At 54.5% G+C, this 17335-nt stretch overlaps 2 protein-coding genes across 3 annotated transcripts in view; both read right to left on the bottom strand.

Moving 5' to 3' along the window:
• SLC6A17 (solute carrier family 6 member 17) overlaps positions 1 to 17335 on the bottom strand; it is a 133864-nt gene that overhangs the window by 84118 nt on the left and 32411 nt on the right. The gene's annotated exons all lie outside the window — the stretch shown is intronic.
• Positions 4282 to 6578, bottom strand: UBL4B (ubiquitin like 4B). Its single transcript, XM_044944574.2, has one exon. It carries the CDS (start codon positions 5219 to 5221, stop codon positions 4724 to 4726), a length of 498 nt encoding a protein of 165 aa, XP_044800509.2. The 5' UTR covers positions 5222 to 6578; the 3' UTR covers positions 4282 to 4723.

The following is a 17335-nucleotide window of genomic DNA, read 5'->3' on the forward strand; positions in this document are numbered from 1 at the left end:
GGAGAACGAGGATGCCAGTACAGTTGGACTGGCCCAGACAGAGCCGTGAGGGGAAGCACAGGGAACCAGCACCCAACCCGCTGGCCACAGTGCCTGTGAGAGGCAGCTTGCCACCTTGGCCAACACTGCCTGACCGCCTGCCTGGGCAGTTCTGCCTTCCTGGCAGCACGTCCATCTTTGAGCAAGGCTGTTTGTGGCAACCTCGTATGTGCGAATACCTGTGCCCTTTCTCTGGATGTGTGTCTGGGGGTTTACGTCAGCAAAAAAGGTGCATGCATGCAATGAAGCCATTTCGCATCGTGCTTGAGCACCGGCCTGGACAGCTATGTCTATGAATTAATATCACACCTGTGCACAGGTAGGGTGGAGGGCGGGGACATCATCAAAGGCAGAGGGTTCTGAGTCCTTGTTCACGCCTATCTAATGGGTGAGTCAGTAGATACAAGAATACAAGAGAGAGCACACAGGAGGACAGGGAGAAGGGCTGGTGGGGTTTAATAGAAGGGTGAGTATGGATGAAATGGATGGGAGGAAAGAGAAGCTGGGCAGGGGTGGATGGAAAGAGACTTAAAGATTAGAGGGAGAGCCAAAAAGTGCCCAGATGTCCACACAATGCAGCCAACTCAGCCCCAAATGTGGTCATGAACAGGAGGGAAAGGGTGGAAAAGAGGTACAGGAATAAAAGCAGAAAGGACAAGGGAGGAGGAAGGAAAACTCGAGAGGGAGGAGCAGGGTAAGGCAGCTGGTGGGAACATCATCTGCTCCAGGAGCCCGGGACCTGGCTCTGCAGCTTTCTCACCTCAGCCATCTCCACCAGCTAGAGCTTGCTCGGCAGCTGGACCTGAGCACAGGGCAGCCTGCCCTCTGGCCACACCACAACCACCCAGGCCCAGCTCAGAGCCCAGAGAGAGTGATCCAGGCCTGGCCTGAGTGAGAAGCAAGCTTGCCACCTTGGAGAGTTCACACAGAGAAAGGAGTCTCTGCCCTCGGACATGAGGGGGCTGATGTCAATACAAGTGTGGAGCACCATTGCAAGGCCCAACTGCTACCCAGCACACAAGTGTGTACACCCACATGGCCATTTTCATGTTCCTACATGTCTTGTGAGCACCTGGGTCCTGACCATGTAAGGCATCGCTTGGATAGCGCAAAGCTGGTCCTGCAGCCCTAGGAACTCCTAGGTTCAGCGCTGCAAAGTCTCCTCTTTCTGTCCTTGCATTTGCTGTGAGGGATCTTCTGGCTGGACTGCCTGGGCTCCAGCAGCCTGAACCCCAAAAGGCCAGGTGTGAACCCAGACACTGCAAGTGGAACAGAGCCTAAAGCTCATTTCTGCAAACCTGGTTCTGCCACTACAGACCACACCCTATGGGTGTGAGGTGTTGAGGGGGTATCTGTTTGTTTGCCGGTGTGCTCCTTGGGTATGTCACATGGCTCTGGGTATCATGGGGCACCCAGCCAGGTCAGATGCTGGCTGTGCTGAGCCAAGCAACAGTTCTCCAAGTGTGATGTGCAGACCCCTGGGTGTCAGGAAAAGTCCCTGAGGTACCCTTCAACTTTTCCCCTTCCCTATCCTCCACTGGTGTCTGGCCCTTTGTGAGATTCCCTTTCTCTGAATGTGGGCAAGACCTGTGACTTGGTTCTACTGTAGCATCAGGCATCCAGCGTCTCTGGAGCCCTGGGAACACTGTAAGCCTTCTCCTTCACCAACATCTACAAGAATGTTCATCCTGACAGACTGTTCCCAGCCCTACCACTCAGGGCAAAGGGTAAAAATCATGCGGCCAGTTACACACACATCCCCACATCTCAATCCTAGGCTATGTGGCGGGGCTTCCGTGAGCCCCTCTGCTGCACCAAGAAACCAGGGACAGCAGGGTCGCACTTCTCCCTACACTGTCTTCTCAGGGAGCCCAACCTAGATCCCCAGCACAAAGCATAGCCCATGCTAAGACCACCATAAACCTGTATCATCAAAGAATAAAGGACTTATGAAATAGCACGTGAACCAGGGTGTGATTCCTGTTTCCATCAGAAAGACGATTTCGCCAGGGACCAGAGGATAGAGGCTGTTGGCCTGTGGCGATGCAGGAAGGAGCTTGGAGGAGAAGGCAGATTTCTATGTGGCTGAGAATACAAAGTTGGAAACCCAGATGCCGTGGCTGCCCTGAGATGAGTCCTACTTGAGCAAAGCGGTTACCTCTAAAGGGATCTGTGTGTCCTTTTGTGGCAGGAGAGAAATGCTGCGGGGAAGTGGCAGGGCTACATGCCCAAGGCTGCAGTTTAAGAAGAGTGCCCCCTCCAATTCCCATGGCTCCTCAGATGATAACAGCAGAGGAGGGAGCCTTCAGTGGGTTTGCTGGCACAGGTTCTAATTCACCTTTGAAATGAGGTGAAACTGAGACAAGGAAGGACCTCCAGGGCAAGATAGGAGCCAAGTTTCTCCACACTGGGGAGGATTCTAACCCACTGCAGGAGTGTGAGTGGCCCCTCTGCCCCCAGCCTCCCAATATTCCCTGATACCTGTAAGTTCATCCATTAGGGGACAAACCCCACAGTGGGAAATGCAGCATTGAATAAAATATCCCTGGGAGAGAGAACAGAGGCAAGTTCTTGCTCAGTTCCACGAGGCAGTGCATTCTCCCCTGGGCTCAGCTTTGTGGGGAGGGCTGGGAGCTTCCACCCCCCCAGGAAGGGTGGAGTCAGAAGTGGGAGACCATCACAGGCACTCCAGAGCAGCACAACTCTCCTTCCTCCCATGTGGGGCCTGGAGTCCCTCGCCCGCAGCGCTGGGGACTAGCAGCAGAGGTGGCTGCTCCTGGCCAGCCCCGACACTCCCACTAACCAGGGAGACAACAAAGCCGTCCCCCATCCCCTTGTGCCAGCTCCTCTTGACAAAAGGAATAAAACGGCCCACTTATCTTTATCACTCACAGATTTTCCAGGAAATGGGCTATTAGTTCCCCTAATGTAAAGATAATAGGCTTGTCCCCCTCCATACGTGGCACAACCCAGCATGAACATACTTGAAGCTCCATCAGGAGGTCTCTCCTGCAGAGGATGGGGTACCTGGGAGCAGGACCTAGAGAGGAGCAAGAAGCTGGGGTTCCCCCACCCCCCGATGGCAGAGACACAGTTTCAGGAGTCTCTCCCTGCCCTGTAGCTGATCCCACCCTACTCTCAATTGTAATCTTCAACACCTATGGGGTAAGTAAACATTACTATAATACACCCCAACAAATAGGATGTGGGGGCCCCATAAGCCAAGGACAGGGTGCTTCCCAGGGACCTGTGTATGCCTGTGTGTGCTAAGTCTCTCCAGTCGTGTCCAACTCTTTGTGACCCCATGGACTGCAGCCCACCAGGCCCCTCTGTCCATGGGATTCTCCAGGCAAGAATACTGGAGTGGGTTGCCAAGCCCTCCTCCACAGGATCTTCCTGACCCAGAGGTTGAACTTGTGTCTCTTATGTCTCCTGCACTGGCAGGCAGGTTCTTTACCACTAACGCCACTTGGGAAGCTTTGGAACTTGGGTGCCTCCAGTTCCTTTCTAGATTGTGCTTCATCCATTTCCCTTCCTCTCCACAGACCCACTGCGTAACAGCACTGCAAGGACTTCAGAGCACCAGGCTCTCGGTGAGTGCCCTGCCCTCTCACACACGGGCTGTGGGAGCCCCTCAGCCCCTGGCGAGGGCCTTCTCACACCAGAACAGAGAAAGGGGCCTGGCTTTTCTATAGTCTGTGAGGACTGCGCCCTGCAAGGTGGTGGCTGGCACCTGGGCATGTAGTCACACGGGCTGCAGTCTGGTTTTATGTTGCTGCTTTACTTGTCACACGTATGACCTCTCCACCGAAGCTGCACGCTCTGTGAGAGCAAGGGCCCTGACTGGTACTCTCTTTGCTCCCAGGAAGCCTGGGCAGTGATGGGCAGGAAATGGGGGCTCAGTGAGCCCCAGTGATTGATGAGATTTGGGGCAGGGCACAGGGGGGCGCGGCCCTGTGCTGCTCACGCTGACCACAGTGAGTGTGCAACGATGCAAACTGCCTTTTCAGCCTAAGCCTCGGCTTCCTGCTCTCCCACATGTGTGTGTGTCCCTGAGAACACCAGGCCTACACACAGAAGCCCTCCCCAACTCCTACCTCTGCTGCCTCTGCCCCTTACGCTGTGGAAGCACGAGCAGGCAGAAAGTAGGGACAGCCTCTCTCAGAGGGCAAGTGCTAGCTGCCAGGCACTGCTTTCCCCTTGGCCATCGGAGGTCTGGGGGTGGGCGCCATGGCCTGGGGATGGAAGAAATGAACTCACATTATCTGTCTTTCTGCCCCCAAGGAGAAAGACAGTCTGTCTAGAGACACGGAGACTCTGAGCCAGGAGGTGTGCTGACAGCCTGGGCTGTTGCTGGAGAAGCAGGGGCAAAGCCGCCCAGCCCAGGAGGAGCTGCCCCCCCAGAGGGGCAGAGGGTGGGGGCAGCCTGTGACCACCCCTTTTGGGCTGTCCGTGGAGCGACCAGAGCCGCTTCTAGTGATGGGGAGGGAATCCCTCTGGGTTTCAGAGGGGAACTCACAGGCCCAAGAGAGGAGAAAAAGGCCCCAAATCCCTCCAGTTGCTCTGAAATTTCAAAAAGGGGTAAAGATGCATCTATGTCAGCAAGAACTTGTGGGGAGTCACTGGGGAAAACTTAAGGATGAGGCGGGGTGAATTTGAGTGTGCAAACAAGCAGGATAGCTGGTTACTGAATAGCCTCCTTTTCCTTTTCCTTATTGGGACTCAGAACCTCAGGCTCCCTCTCCGCAGTGGGCTGTGCGAGTGGCTCCTTGGTCAGGAGGTACCGTGCCAGCTGCTCCAGGTCCCCCAGGCTTATTCTCTGCAGGCACTCCTCGTGCTCCCGCCTCAGCAGCTGCAGCATTGCCTCAGTGTCCTGGGGCCCAAAGTGTTTGGCCAGGACCTGGCCCAGGTGGTGCCACAGGGGCTGGGGCAGGCGGGTGTCCTCAGGCGCTGGCTTCTCCAGGGGCCGCATGACCATGCTGATGGAGGCGTTGGGCCCAATGCGGTAGTTGGAGAGCCGCTTGTCATCTGCCAGCAGCTGGCCGCGGAAGAGCAGGTGCTGCTGCTCCTCTGGCACATGCAGCCGCTCGGACACCAGCTTCTTCAGCATGGCCACGCTCTCCTGTCCTGACACCTTCAGGCTACATCTCCGGCCCAGGAGCAGCTTGACTGTGAGGAACATCAGGCTGCCAGCAGATTCAGGAGGGATCCATGCTCTGGCGGCTGCCCTGAGGGTGAAGGGGTTCTGTAGGAGAAGGTTTATGTGTGTGGCTTCTCCTTATCAACGGAGGGCAGTGGTCCCAGGAGGCCGAGGGCCGGGCCCAAGAGGACAGCCATTGGCTGATGCATGGTGATGTCACAATGCCGCTTATCAGAGGGCTCATTTCCAGAGTGGGACTTTAGGGAAATGAGAGGGGCATTTGGGACACAGAACATTCCTTCCTCCTTTAGAGGAGAAATGAGGGGAGAAGAGGGGAAAAAAGGAGGGTCGGGAAAGCGAACATAGGACTAGGAGAAAGGAGAGCAGGAGGGTGTGACAGGAGGGTCCAAAGGACAGGGCAGCAGAAGGAAACATGCCCACGTTGCCTCATTCAGCACTATTTCATGCCCTTTCTGCCGGGACCCATCCCCAAGGAGAGATCATATCATGATAGACACTTCCTGCTCTAATTTATCAAGGGTCCTCCTTCTGTCACACACTTGACACGCCCTCTTGGATTGGGTTTCCCAGACACAGAGACAGGGATTTTCAAGCACATACATAGTTGGGAGGTAACCCCAGGATGCTCCTGTAAGCAGGGGTGAGAAAGCGAGACAGATAAGGGTTGGCAGCCCACACTGCATCAGTGTGCAGATGGCCTCTGTGGTCAACTAGGAGCTCTTAGTCCCAACGGCAGCTTGGGAGGCCGCATGGAATACACCAGCTGTGCGTCGGGGAAGTAAAGAAGCTGGATCCGTGTGTGCTCAGTCCTGCCTCTGGTCAGAGGGGTGCTAACTTGGTACCTGTGGTCTGAATGCGTGCAGAGCCAGCTCCAGTGACCAAAGAAGACCCTTCGGCAGAGACTTGCAGGAGCTGGCAGTAACTTTAACTCTCTCCACTCCCATCTCACCCCCATCCCCTACTCACACATAATTCTCTCTTGGCGCAGTTAAAGCCCACTCAACCAAAAGAATGAGACTACCTGAGGGAGGCGCCAGGACACAGAAGTCACTGTAAAACCTGGCAATGGCGGCTAGCCGCTCCCACCCCAGGGTCAGACCACCTGGGATGATACACTCTCCTCTCATGGGTTGAGACAAACTAAAACCCTAGAACCTAAAAAAATCCCTCATGACCTTTGAATTTCAGAGCCAGCTAACCCCACCTGGGGCCCAGCCCCTTTTGCAGAAATGAATCTGCCGGAACACATCTTAAGCAACTGGGAGTGCCGAGGGGCTCAGGCTGGGCCGCCGGCAGCGTCTGCTGCAAGGGCCAACCTTAGTGAATCCTCCCGGCCTCTGGGGCAGGTACTGTCCTACCCTCCACCTGCCAGAGGAGATGGTGGGGCTGCCTACTGTCACCGCCAGCGGTGACACACGAGTTTGGCCTCCTGCGACATCTGCTCGGTGCCCTCTGTGTGCCCGAGGGTGCCCGGGGCTCCGAGGCCAGTAAGGAAGGAACGTGCTGGGGCCTCTGGTGTCAGCAACTTCTGTGGCCTCGGTAGTTTTCTCCTCAACTTGAAGGTCTCCTGGGCTGAGCCCTGTGAATGTGCTAACACATTTAAGTCCATGAGGAAGGCAATGGGTGCACTTTGGAAATGAGTGAGCGTGGAGGCCTGGCTGACGTCCCACAGCTGGTGGGGAATATTGTCAGGGGTGCACTCACTTCTCCCTGACACTTTGTGCTCCACGGCTGCTCCCAGCAAGAACCTGTTCTTTCCTCTTCTCCCCTCTTCTTCCCCCTTTCCTTACTCTCCCTGGGGCCTGGGCTACACTTGATTGAGACTGTTGCCAACAGCCCTGGACTTTCCAGACCTCACCCTTCCACAGCACTGGGCTGATTCTTTACCCAGGTTGCGCCTGCCTCCACCCCCTCCTCTGACTCTGGCAACCTTGGACAGCAGAAGAAAACACCCACGAATGCCACAGACTCAGCTGTCCTCTTCCTTCCTCCAAACCCTTGTTCTCACCTCCAGCAGGTGACCAAATTCTAGTCCATCAAGAAACTAAGCTAAAAAGTCAGGAATCTCACCCCAAGAATGAATGGCCCCGAGGGGGCGGGACTGGGAGGAAGAGATGCACTATGAATTCTGAGCCACTGGCTGGAAGAAAGTGAGGGCCTGAACTGGGCTGGGATTGGTGGAGATGCAAAGGAAGGGCAGATTTTGGATTTTGTTCCAAGGAAGAACAGAAATAATAAGAGGGCTCCTGTGGTCGGGAGAGGAGAGGAGGAGGAAGGTGGGGAAGGGGCAGCTGACTGGGCGGCACTCTTCTGAGTGACACCATCTGGTTTCACCCTTTTGCTTTTGGAATCAAACCTAGCTCCTCAGCCTGGCATCCAAGGGCATCATGACCTGTCTCTGCTTCCCCTCAGCCTTCCCCACTTGGCATCCTCCACTCCAGCCACACCCACCAGCCTTTTCCTCTACTTAACCTGTTTCATTAGAATGCTTCAGCTCATCCTTCTAAATGCTGGTTAAAAACCACTTCCTCCATGAAGCCTTCCCTACTTTCCCCAGTCCTAAGTGAAGGTAATCCCACCTGCCTCTGTGCAGCCATTACCCTCCTTGAACATTACTTGTGTTGATGTACCTATACATATCTGTGTCTCCCTCACTGACTCTCAGTGGCAGAGAATGGGTCTCATCTGTTTCTGTAACCCTGCCTCCAGCACACAAAGACTGGTACACAGAAGGCCTCACATACATGTTTGTTGAATGCAGATGATAAATTTCAACATGCTGAGCCGTGCAGGCGGATGCAGGGTCCAGAACAGCAGGCTGTGGAAGCGAATGAACCTGCTTGTAGCCTCTCCATCTCCCCCAGAGAAATGAAAATCCAAAATTACATAAAAAAATAAATCAGAAAGTGCAGGCTTTACCAAAGGATCTTCTATAGTATTCTTTAAACAGCCACCTCCCTTGGTGCATTTGAAATAAGATATAAATTGCAGATGTTCATACAGTGCATGGGGGCCCCGTGGACTCCATGATGGCAGGACATCTGTCTTGCTGAGGGAGCTGAGGATGGATGAGGTTTCCCTTTGGCCGTCTGAGAGTTCCTAGCCTCTGGAAGGAAGGACCCTGTGATGGACAAATCATGGGACAGACAAGGTTGTGGTGGGGGGAGCTACTGTGAAAGATGCCCAGAGCAGAGCTAACCTAGGAAGGCTTCCTGGGGGCAAGATTTAAGTCGTCTTCTGCTGGAGATGGAAGGAAAGTGAAACGGGGAGGGGAGTGGCCTGCAATCTCTCTCCCAGGCTATGGAATTTATGAGGAAAGAGTAGGAGCCCGAGTCCTGGGCTTGGAGGAAGAAGAGAGCCAGCTACCTGCCTCAGCCAGACCTCTTGGACTTGCCCCAGCCACTGGGGAAGAAAGGTTGGGCCTGGGCTTCTAGAAACAGGTGAGACCACAGCTCAGACTCTGGCTCCTCAAAGCTAGTGGGCACTTGCAGACTGGCACCTCTGTGACCAAGGCTTCAAGGGCCAGAGCTGCTGGGTCACATAAATCCACTTCCTGATCTAGAGAGTCCCAGTGTGCTAGGGGGCCATAAGGACAGATGCCTTAGAATTAGCGTGTCCCCTTTAGGAGAGATGGTCACCACTGACCCCTGCCCTCTGTGTTGGAGCCCCCATTGCCCTCCCCAGTAATGGAGGAACCTTGTTGGGCCCTCAAATCATATTTGGAGCTTGGAAATTTCATAATTTTTTCCCAGGCGATTGCTTGTCTTCATTATGCAATTAGCATGAGAAAATGCAGTTGTGTAATCAGAGCAGGCAATCAGACAACGATTGCCATAATTAGGGAGGAAGATTAGTGGGAATGAGTGGGTTTTGTGACTTGAGGGAAAGGAACAAATGTGTACAGAGAGAACGCTGGTCAGTGGTGGGTCCCAGCCCCTCTGACAAACAACTTTAAGTGCAATCGTGTCACAGGAAAACCAGCATAAAGTCTTCAGGAGAGGAGGAGGGGGAGGGAGAACACTTGGGTGCCTGGAGCCCTTGGTGTAGGACTCTGGGACATTGGCACACAAGGGCTTGAACTCTGTAGGATAAAAGCCAAGCGTCCAGCGGTCAGCCTGGGGCCACCTGGAGCAGCCTGCTCCTTGAATCTCATTTGCTTCCTCTAATGCCTCCCCTCCCTTGTGAAGGTCTCAAGAGACAGGTCATGCCCCCAGGACCCTGCACAGTGCCTGACCCATAAAGACATTCAGTGTGTATTTATAAAAACTTGGAAATGTGAGCTGTTACCCCCAACTGTCAGGGGAAGACTCCATTGCATGAAGCTACATGCCCATGTGTGATGCCCCACAAATGGGCTGAGCCCTCTTGCTGGCACAGGTAGGCAGCCCAGCAGCCTCTGCAGACCCAGCAGGCCAAGGGCATGAAGGGGCCAGGAGATGCTGGTTGGCAGCTGGCAGTGGCGGTGCCCTGAGCTTTGGCTAATCTACAACCACTGACTGCGGCTGCTCCAAAGGCTCATGAGCAAGGGACATTATGCCCCTACCCACCTCGCTCTCCGGGTAAGTTATCAAGTTATTATTACACTTAGAAATGTCAAGCTGGCCTTCCAGGGGAGGTGGGGCAGAGGGGACGGGATGCTAGCTGGAAGGGGACTGAGAGATACTGAGAAATGGGGGGATGGAGACAAAGCAAGCAGAAGGAAGGCAGGTGGAACCACAGAAACAGTGGAGAGAGGAGGGGGTGGAGAACGCGCGGGCTGAGCACAGACCATGCTCAGAAAGGAGAGGAGTCCAGAGGGATAAGAGGAGTGAGGGGCAGGCAGAGGAGCCGTGCAGAGGCGGCAGGGAGAAGGGACAAAAGGACATTTGTGCCAGGAAAGGAAGGAGGGGGAGAAGGAGAAACGGGAAGGAATTGTTACTGCAAAGAAAGGACAGTGAACACCTCTGCAGGCCTCCCTGCTGAGAACAGTGTCCCTCTTCCCCTTGCCTTACAGTCTGGAAATGGTTCACGGGAAAAACTAGCAGAGAAAGTGGAGTTCAGACGTGGAGAGCCTGAAGTCCTGGTTCCAGCAGCCCCTGCCTCCTCCATGCCAGGCAGCCCCACCTTCAGCACTTCCTGAGCACACACGCGGCGCTCTGCAAGGCCCGCAGGGGAGAGAGCTGACCAGCAGGCAGGCAGAACACAGGCCAGTCCCCAGACACAGCCCCGCGTTGAACCTGCCCTCAGGCCACCACTGTGGAGTCTGTGCCGCTGTCTGTAGCAGTGATCAGGGAACCCCTGCCCCTTGAGGAGGGGTCTCCCAGAGCTGCTCAGGCCAGGCCAGTGAGGGCTGGCCTGGGACCAAGCAGGCAGCTCTTTAGGTGGCCCTGGCCTTGGGGGCTCTCCAGGATGCCTGGCACGCAGGTGTTCAGTAGGTAAATGAGGCCCATCATCCGTCCCTCATCCACTGGGTGGCACTGGCTGTCTCAGCAGCCGTACCCAAGTGGTCTGTGGCTGCTCCAGTGGGGACCCAAAGCCCTCTGACACTGTTTTAGGGGCCGAGGTTGAGGCAGATAGGCCCAAGCCTGGGCAGGCAGGGAGAGGGAGCTGGAGCAGATGGAGGGCAGGGGACCACAGCAGGCCTTGGGAGCCCCGGGATGTGGCTGCAGCTTCTGTGGGCTGCCAAGCCTCTCTCCAGGCCTCTGTCCTTGCACCCTACAACTTAGGTCCTGCCCTGCACTGCTGGCCTGCCGCTCTGGAGATGTCACACTGGCTGGGAGCCCCTCAGAAGCCCAGTGTAGTGCATATATCATGCCACTCAGACTCACACCTTCTGGAAACCCTTGTGGGGCTGCAGCCTACTGTGACCACTAGATGTCACTGGTGACCTCCCTGGCCAGCTCCAGCAGTCCTAACCAACAAGACCTAGGGCCTCCATCCTCTCTGGGCCTGGGCACACAGTCCTGGGACAGGGTCCAGAGCCTCATGTGGAGATGAGCCCTGTCCTCCTGCAGATGGCAGTCACCTCCCTCCACCCTCAGGGGTCATGCTCTGGGCAGCCGTGCTCCAGGCACAGACATCGGTGCCCACCCTGAGCTGGGCACTGTGCCAGGTGCTGAGGCAAGGAGAGAGCATAGGAAGACACGTCCCTGTGTGGAGGACGCACACACAGAAACCTGTCATATTAACACTGGGCATAAACGTGACCATGGAGAGGAAGGAACTCCCAACTCCACCAGGAAGGAGGTCTAGGTCAGAGAAGCTTCATCCAGGAGGGCGCTTGGTGTGTCTGAAAGGGGAGCAGGAGCTTGACTGAGAGCCTGGCAGGCACAAGCCCGTGTGTAAGAGTGTGGGACTCACTCTAGCTGGAGTGGGTAGGGGTGGGGTGGGCAGGGGGCGAGAGATGGGGCAGGATAACTGGGCAGGGACCAGTCACCTTCACGCAAGAATTCTTGACTGCAGCCAAAACTGAATTATCCACGTCATACCCTAAATCCTTGCAGTGCATGTAGGCACACCATAGGAGCAGCCCTCACCTATTGCTCACTCTTATACACACACACACACACACATACTGCCAACCTAAGCTGGGGTCCACAAAGGGCTTTCTTTCCCACACCGTCTCTGCTCTACCAGGGCTGTAGGAACACCCAGCCAGCACTGCTGCTGAGCGGGTGTTCCCTCCTTCCCAGGCCCTTCCCTGGTGAAGACCCCGTCCGTCATGTGGCTGGTGGCCCGTCATCTCAGTTGGGGGTGCTTCCACCATGAGCCACACCCGGCGTCCTCTCAGCCCATCTGCACCCTTGGCTGCGTGGTTTCAGATGATAAAAGACAGCTTCAGGCTGTAGCCATGGTACCTTATGCTCATTTAAACACACTAAATGTGCTCTGAACTTCAGAGGGGTGCATTACAAAGCCTCCGAAATCAGTAAAATGACTCATCAGAGATGGAGCCATCATCGGGTCCTGGGACTGAGGGTCGGGTGGGGGGGTCAGCTGCTTGGAGTCAGGGCTGGTTATCCACGCCTGCGTTCCACAAACATTCCTCACACACTAAATCTGTGCCAGACGTCTGCGCTAGACAGTGGGGAGGAACTCTGAGCTACCAATTTACCCGGAGCAAGAGGTGGGGCTCAGGCTGGACTCAGACTTGGCAGATGGGGCAACTAGAAGGGCAGGTGAGATGGGGAGAAGCTGTGTTCTTCTGTCCTAGAAAAAGGACAGATACAGGGCTCTGGGGAAAAAGCTCAGGCAGAATAAAAATGTCCGTCAGGGCAGCATGCAGGGGCTAACCATGAAAAGCCTTGTCACAGGCCAATGTTAAAGTCCTCTGGGAGGCTGTGGGCAGCACCCAATCAGATGGTGTCAGAGGCCTGGGGCGGGGTTGTTATTGCTTAGTGGCTAAGCTGTGTCTGACTGTTTGTGACCCCATGGACTATAGCCCGCCAGGCTCCTCTCTCCATGGGATTTCCCAGGCAAGAATACTGGAGCGGGTTGCTGTTTCCTCCTCCAGGGGATCTTCCCGACCCAGGGATCAAATCCGCACCTCCTGAATTGCAGGTGGATTCTTTGCCGCTGAGCCACCAGGGAAGACCTTAGATCGGGGTAGGGGAGAATGTGTGGGGCCCAGTAGGAATCTGCCTTCCTCATCTGGGGTCAGGGAGTAGGGAAAGCTACAGGGTCCTGGCGGCTGAGGTGGGGCCTGATATGCCAAGCCAGGTATGGTGTTATGGGGCAGATTGTGGTTCCACTAGGATTGATGCTCTGTAACCCATCATGTGTCTTCCAGTTCCTGAGCCCATTCCCCCCTTAGCTTCCTAAAACAAAACAAAATTATAGTCTTGTCTTGTAACAATAGAAAAAAAGATTTCTTCACATCTAAGCCAGATTAAGTGGAGAAGCAAAAGGGCTCCAGGATCAGGCGGAATGGTGGCAGCTACAGAGACCTGGCTGAGGGACGGAGGGGTCCCAGAGGGCCTAGCATCAGTGGATAGATACCCCCCTGGGAACAGCTTTGATTAATCTTCCCTCCCTCTAGGGATGACAGCTCCTTTGAAGATCTGTGTCATCAATCAGAGTGGCAGGAACCCTCTACTATGCAGCAAAGATCAAACATGATGTGTTAAAAGTGAAGACAGAGGAGGTGCCCACAGAATGCTGCCCTGAACCCCGCCTGCTCTTGCTGGTTTCATGAGTCTGCCATGGGGTCGGGGTGGAGAAATCTGTAGGCATCTCTAAAGATGCTGCCACACCCATTCTTCAGGACCAAAGGGGCCCTTTGTTGCTCCTGGGGAGATGCCAAGGCTGGTCCTCCAACAGGGCAGTTTGTGCCACCCTCTCAGCCTGGCTGTTGACCTGAGGATGCTCAGGCCAGCCCTTAGTTGAGATTCTTGCCCACCTGCCCCTTCTCTGAGTTACAGGCAGGCTCTTGCCAGGGAAGATGGCATATAACCACCCATGTGACTCTGCTCCAAAGATGCTGGGACCAAAATGGAGGTCCAGAGAGAAAAGATGAAAGAAAGCTGGGAACAGACCAGATGAGCTTGGGCTTGGGGGAACCAAATGACTCGGCAGGCAGGCCTCTGTCAGGAAGAGAGGTGCTAAGCTACAGCTGACAAAGCAGCTGGTCAACTTGGATTTGATTTGGGCTTGGATGACCCCGAGGAGTTTCAACTGGCAGGTGGGGCACTGGGCTGGGCAGACTGCTGATCCTGTCGTGGTGACTTCTTGCTCCTCTAGCTGACAGCACTAACCACATGCAGCTGGTCATTAGAAGAGGCGGGAGCCAAAAGCAAGAGGGAAAATTTCTAATCCAGCCCACAGCTGGTTGGATGTTCCAGGGAACAGCATGGGGTATATCAACCAATGGAAGAACTTGGGCCCAATCAGAGGCTGCCTCACCTCCTAGGAGATGATCAGAACTCAGTCAGCCTGGGTATCGAAAGCCAAGAGACCACCTGCTAGACTGGCAGCCTGAACTCCCAGGTGATAGCCTGCCCAAGGTCACCAACAAGGGCTCAAGAGCTTCTCAGCTGTAAAAATACCATGTTGGACATTAAGTTCATTCACTAACAAGTGCTCCTGGGGCTCCTAGACAAGTCAACTCATTATTCTCACTCACAGGGACCTGATTAAGAGTTAAGTGTCTCGAATGGCAGGGTTAGGGTTATGGCAGGGGTTCTTTGTCTTGAAGAGAACTAGAGAATACCCAGGGGGCCATGAGCAAGCTGTCAGACCTGTCCTTCCCTTGGCCTCTCCAAAATACTGCCCCCCATTGACATTCTTAGTATATTAATACCCATGTATTCCCACTTAGCAGAACTCTGCACCTCAGATTCAATAACTGAATTTGAAAATTGGCATTTTCAGTTGGTCTGGACACAAGGTGCTTCAAAGAGGCCTGGGAAGCAGTGGGCAGTGGCCTGGAGATGGAAGAGTCAGGCTGATTGGAAGCTGAGAGCTGGTCTTGCAGCCCAAGAGCTGGTCTTGTAGCCCTAACTCTGGACACTGGCTTGCAGATGTCCATCAGATGCCGGTGTCTATAGGAGTAGGGTGTCTGCAGTGATGGCCCAGGACCAGAAAGCAGGGTGTGGGAGACAAGAGGAGAAGAGGAAGCCTCCAGCCTGGAGAGTTGTGGGGAAATGGAATCTAGACCCTGGCTTCTGACCAAGTTTATGTGCTGGAGATCTGGTCTTCAACCCTGAGACCCTCTGGCCCTTTGGCTGAGCAAAGACAGAAGTAACCAGGCTGGGTTCTTTGCCAGACAGAAACCAGTGGCCCAAGAATGGGGTCTGGTGGGACTCTCATGGGTTGGCACAGAGGCTCTTCTCCCCTCAGTTGCTTCAGGGGTCACAGAGTGGTCAGCGCAGGAATCTCCTGGGCTGTCCAAAACCACAGAGCATCCTCTCTAGCTCATGACTGAGGAGAAGGGTAAAAGGGGATCTTGGTGCAGAAGAATTTAGGGTAACAATTAGGGGGACATTTTCTGACGTAAAGCTGGTGTGCTGCTTTCTGCAAACTTTTAGCAATAAAGAGAATGTGCATGTGTGCATGCTAAGTCACTTCAGTCATGTCCGACTCTTTGCGACTCTATGGATTTTGCAACCCTATGGACTGTAGACAGGCCCCTCTGTCCATGGGATTCTCCAGGCAAGAATACCCGAGTGGGTTGCCATGCCAGCCTCCAGGAGATCTTCCCGACCTGGGGATCGAACTCGTGTCTCTTACGTCTCCTGCACTGGCAGGCAGGTTCTTTACCTCTAGTGTCACCCGGAAAGCCCAATAAAGAGAAAAAGCCTTGTTTAATTGAACCAGTTAGCCCGAAGCAGGAGGATGGGCAAAATGCCCTTGACACACAGATGCTTTTCACAAGCCTTTGTGGTAAACTCAAGCAGGGGTGCCTAGACAGAGAGAACCCTGAGCTCCCAGTCCACCAGGCCTCACACTAATGCAGCAGGAAGAGGACAACTGACGTGTAACCCTCCTGTTCTGCTCAACAGAAGAGGTGATGAAACGGCCCTACTGTGGCCTAGCCTGGGGACCCCAGGGTGGTAGAATCATAGATTGCCAGAGGAAAGGGAACTCAAAGAGCAAGACCTGCTACTCCCAACAAGAAAGTGGGGCCAGAGAGGTAGCTTGCTGCTTTCAGCCCTCTTCTGGAGGGTCCCCATGCCTGTGGACCCCTGGGAGAATGCCTTCCAGGAGAAGAGCCGGCGCCTAGCCTGAGGAAGTGAGGGGGGACAGCCATGGGGAGCCGGGTGTGGGGAATGGTCCCCATGGCCCTAGCCAACCTTCTGGGCCCCAGATGAAGAGTGCATCGCTGATTCCCCTTGGAGGGGAGTAGTCAGTCACCCCATAAAAGTTTATTTTTATACATGTCTGATCTATTTCACATCCGCTCAGATATTTTGACACATATACAGGAAATGTAACTCTCTCCCATATGGCAGTGTGTGTTTGGCCAGACCTGGGGAAACTCAATAGGGTCACAGAGGAGCAGAGGGGAGCTGCAGCGTCAGGGAAGAATGCCAGAGGCCTGAGGCCACAATGGGCACCTGGGGCCAGCAGGCTGGGGACAGGGGTCAGAGCGAGGTCAATGCAGAAATCCCCCTGCCTGTGTACAGGGCCCCAGGGTCTCACGCCCAGGAGGCTGAGAGTGCTGTGGCTGCTGCTCCCCAGGAGGGATGAAGTGATCCAGGAGAGGGCAGCTAGAGCAAGGGGATGGGGCTGTTAGAAAAACAAAGACAAGTTAGGCCTGAGGGCCAAAAGCTGAGACTCCTCAGACATCAGCAGAGGAGTGGGGCTCTTCTCCCCACTCCCAATGCTGGCATCTGAGCACAAGCACAGCGGGAGACCCACAGCTCCAGTGAAACAAAGGGAGGAGTAAGGCACTCGGCTGGGTACTACCCACCTGGACCTTCCCTGAGTCAACAAACTCCTGTGGGCCTCCATTTCCTCATAAGCAAATCAGGGTTGATATTACTTAGCTGGGAGGTCGGGAGGATGAAAGGGGAGAATGCACATATTGTTTCTCAAATGGGTCTGATATAGGAGAAGAGGTTGGCACTTGCCAGTTCTCTGTTCTGAACTATAAAATGGGGAGGATGCTGGTGTCTCCCTTGCAGAGCAGTGGGAGGTTGAAATGGGACAATATGGGACAATGTGAGTGAATCACCAGGCACAATGCCTGGCTCCAGGGATGTGCTTTCCAGGTGGCACAGTGGTGAAGAATCTGCCTGCCAATGCAGGAGACACAGGAGAGGTGGGTTAGATCCCTGGGTTGGGAAGATCCTCTGGAATAGGAATGGTAACCCACTCCAGTATTCTTGCCTGGAGAATCCCATGGACACATGAGCCTGGCAGGCTGCAGTCCATGGAATCACAAAGAGTCAGACATAACTGAGCACACACATGCACAGCAGTGGGTTCTTGGTTCTTCAGAACACGCTGGGTCTTCACATGATGCTGGGGCAACAAAGAGGGGCAACTCGCCCCTCCACACGGGTCAGGGAGGGTCCTTTTCCGCTCTTGCAGAGAGGAAAGTAAACTCATTTTTCCATGACAGATGGTAGCCAGAATAGCACACTAACTTCATTGGTCTTTTCCCTTTTTATTTTTTGAAGTTTAAATTCATTGACATAGCATTCCTACAGGGTG

This window comes from Bubalus bubalis, chromosome 6 (assembly GCF_019923935.1).
Source record: "Bubalus bubalis isolate 160015118507 breed Murrah chromosome 6, NDDB_SH_1, whole genome shotgun sequence".
NCBI lineage: Eukaryota > Metazoa > Chordata > Mammalia > Artiodactyla > Bovidae > Bubalus > Bubalus bubalis.

What these genes read in the sequence shown, in the direction of transcription:
- UBL4B (XM_044944574.2), bottom strand. Translation starts at nt 5,221, where the DNA reads ATGTTCCTCACAGTCAAGCTGCTCCTGGGCCGGAGATGTAGCCTGAAG.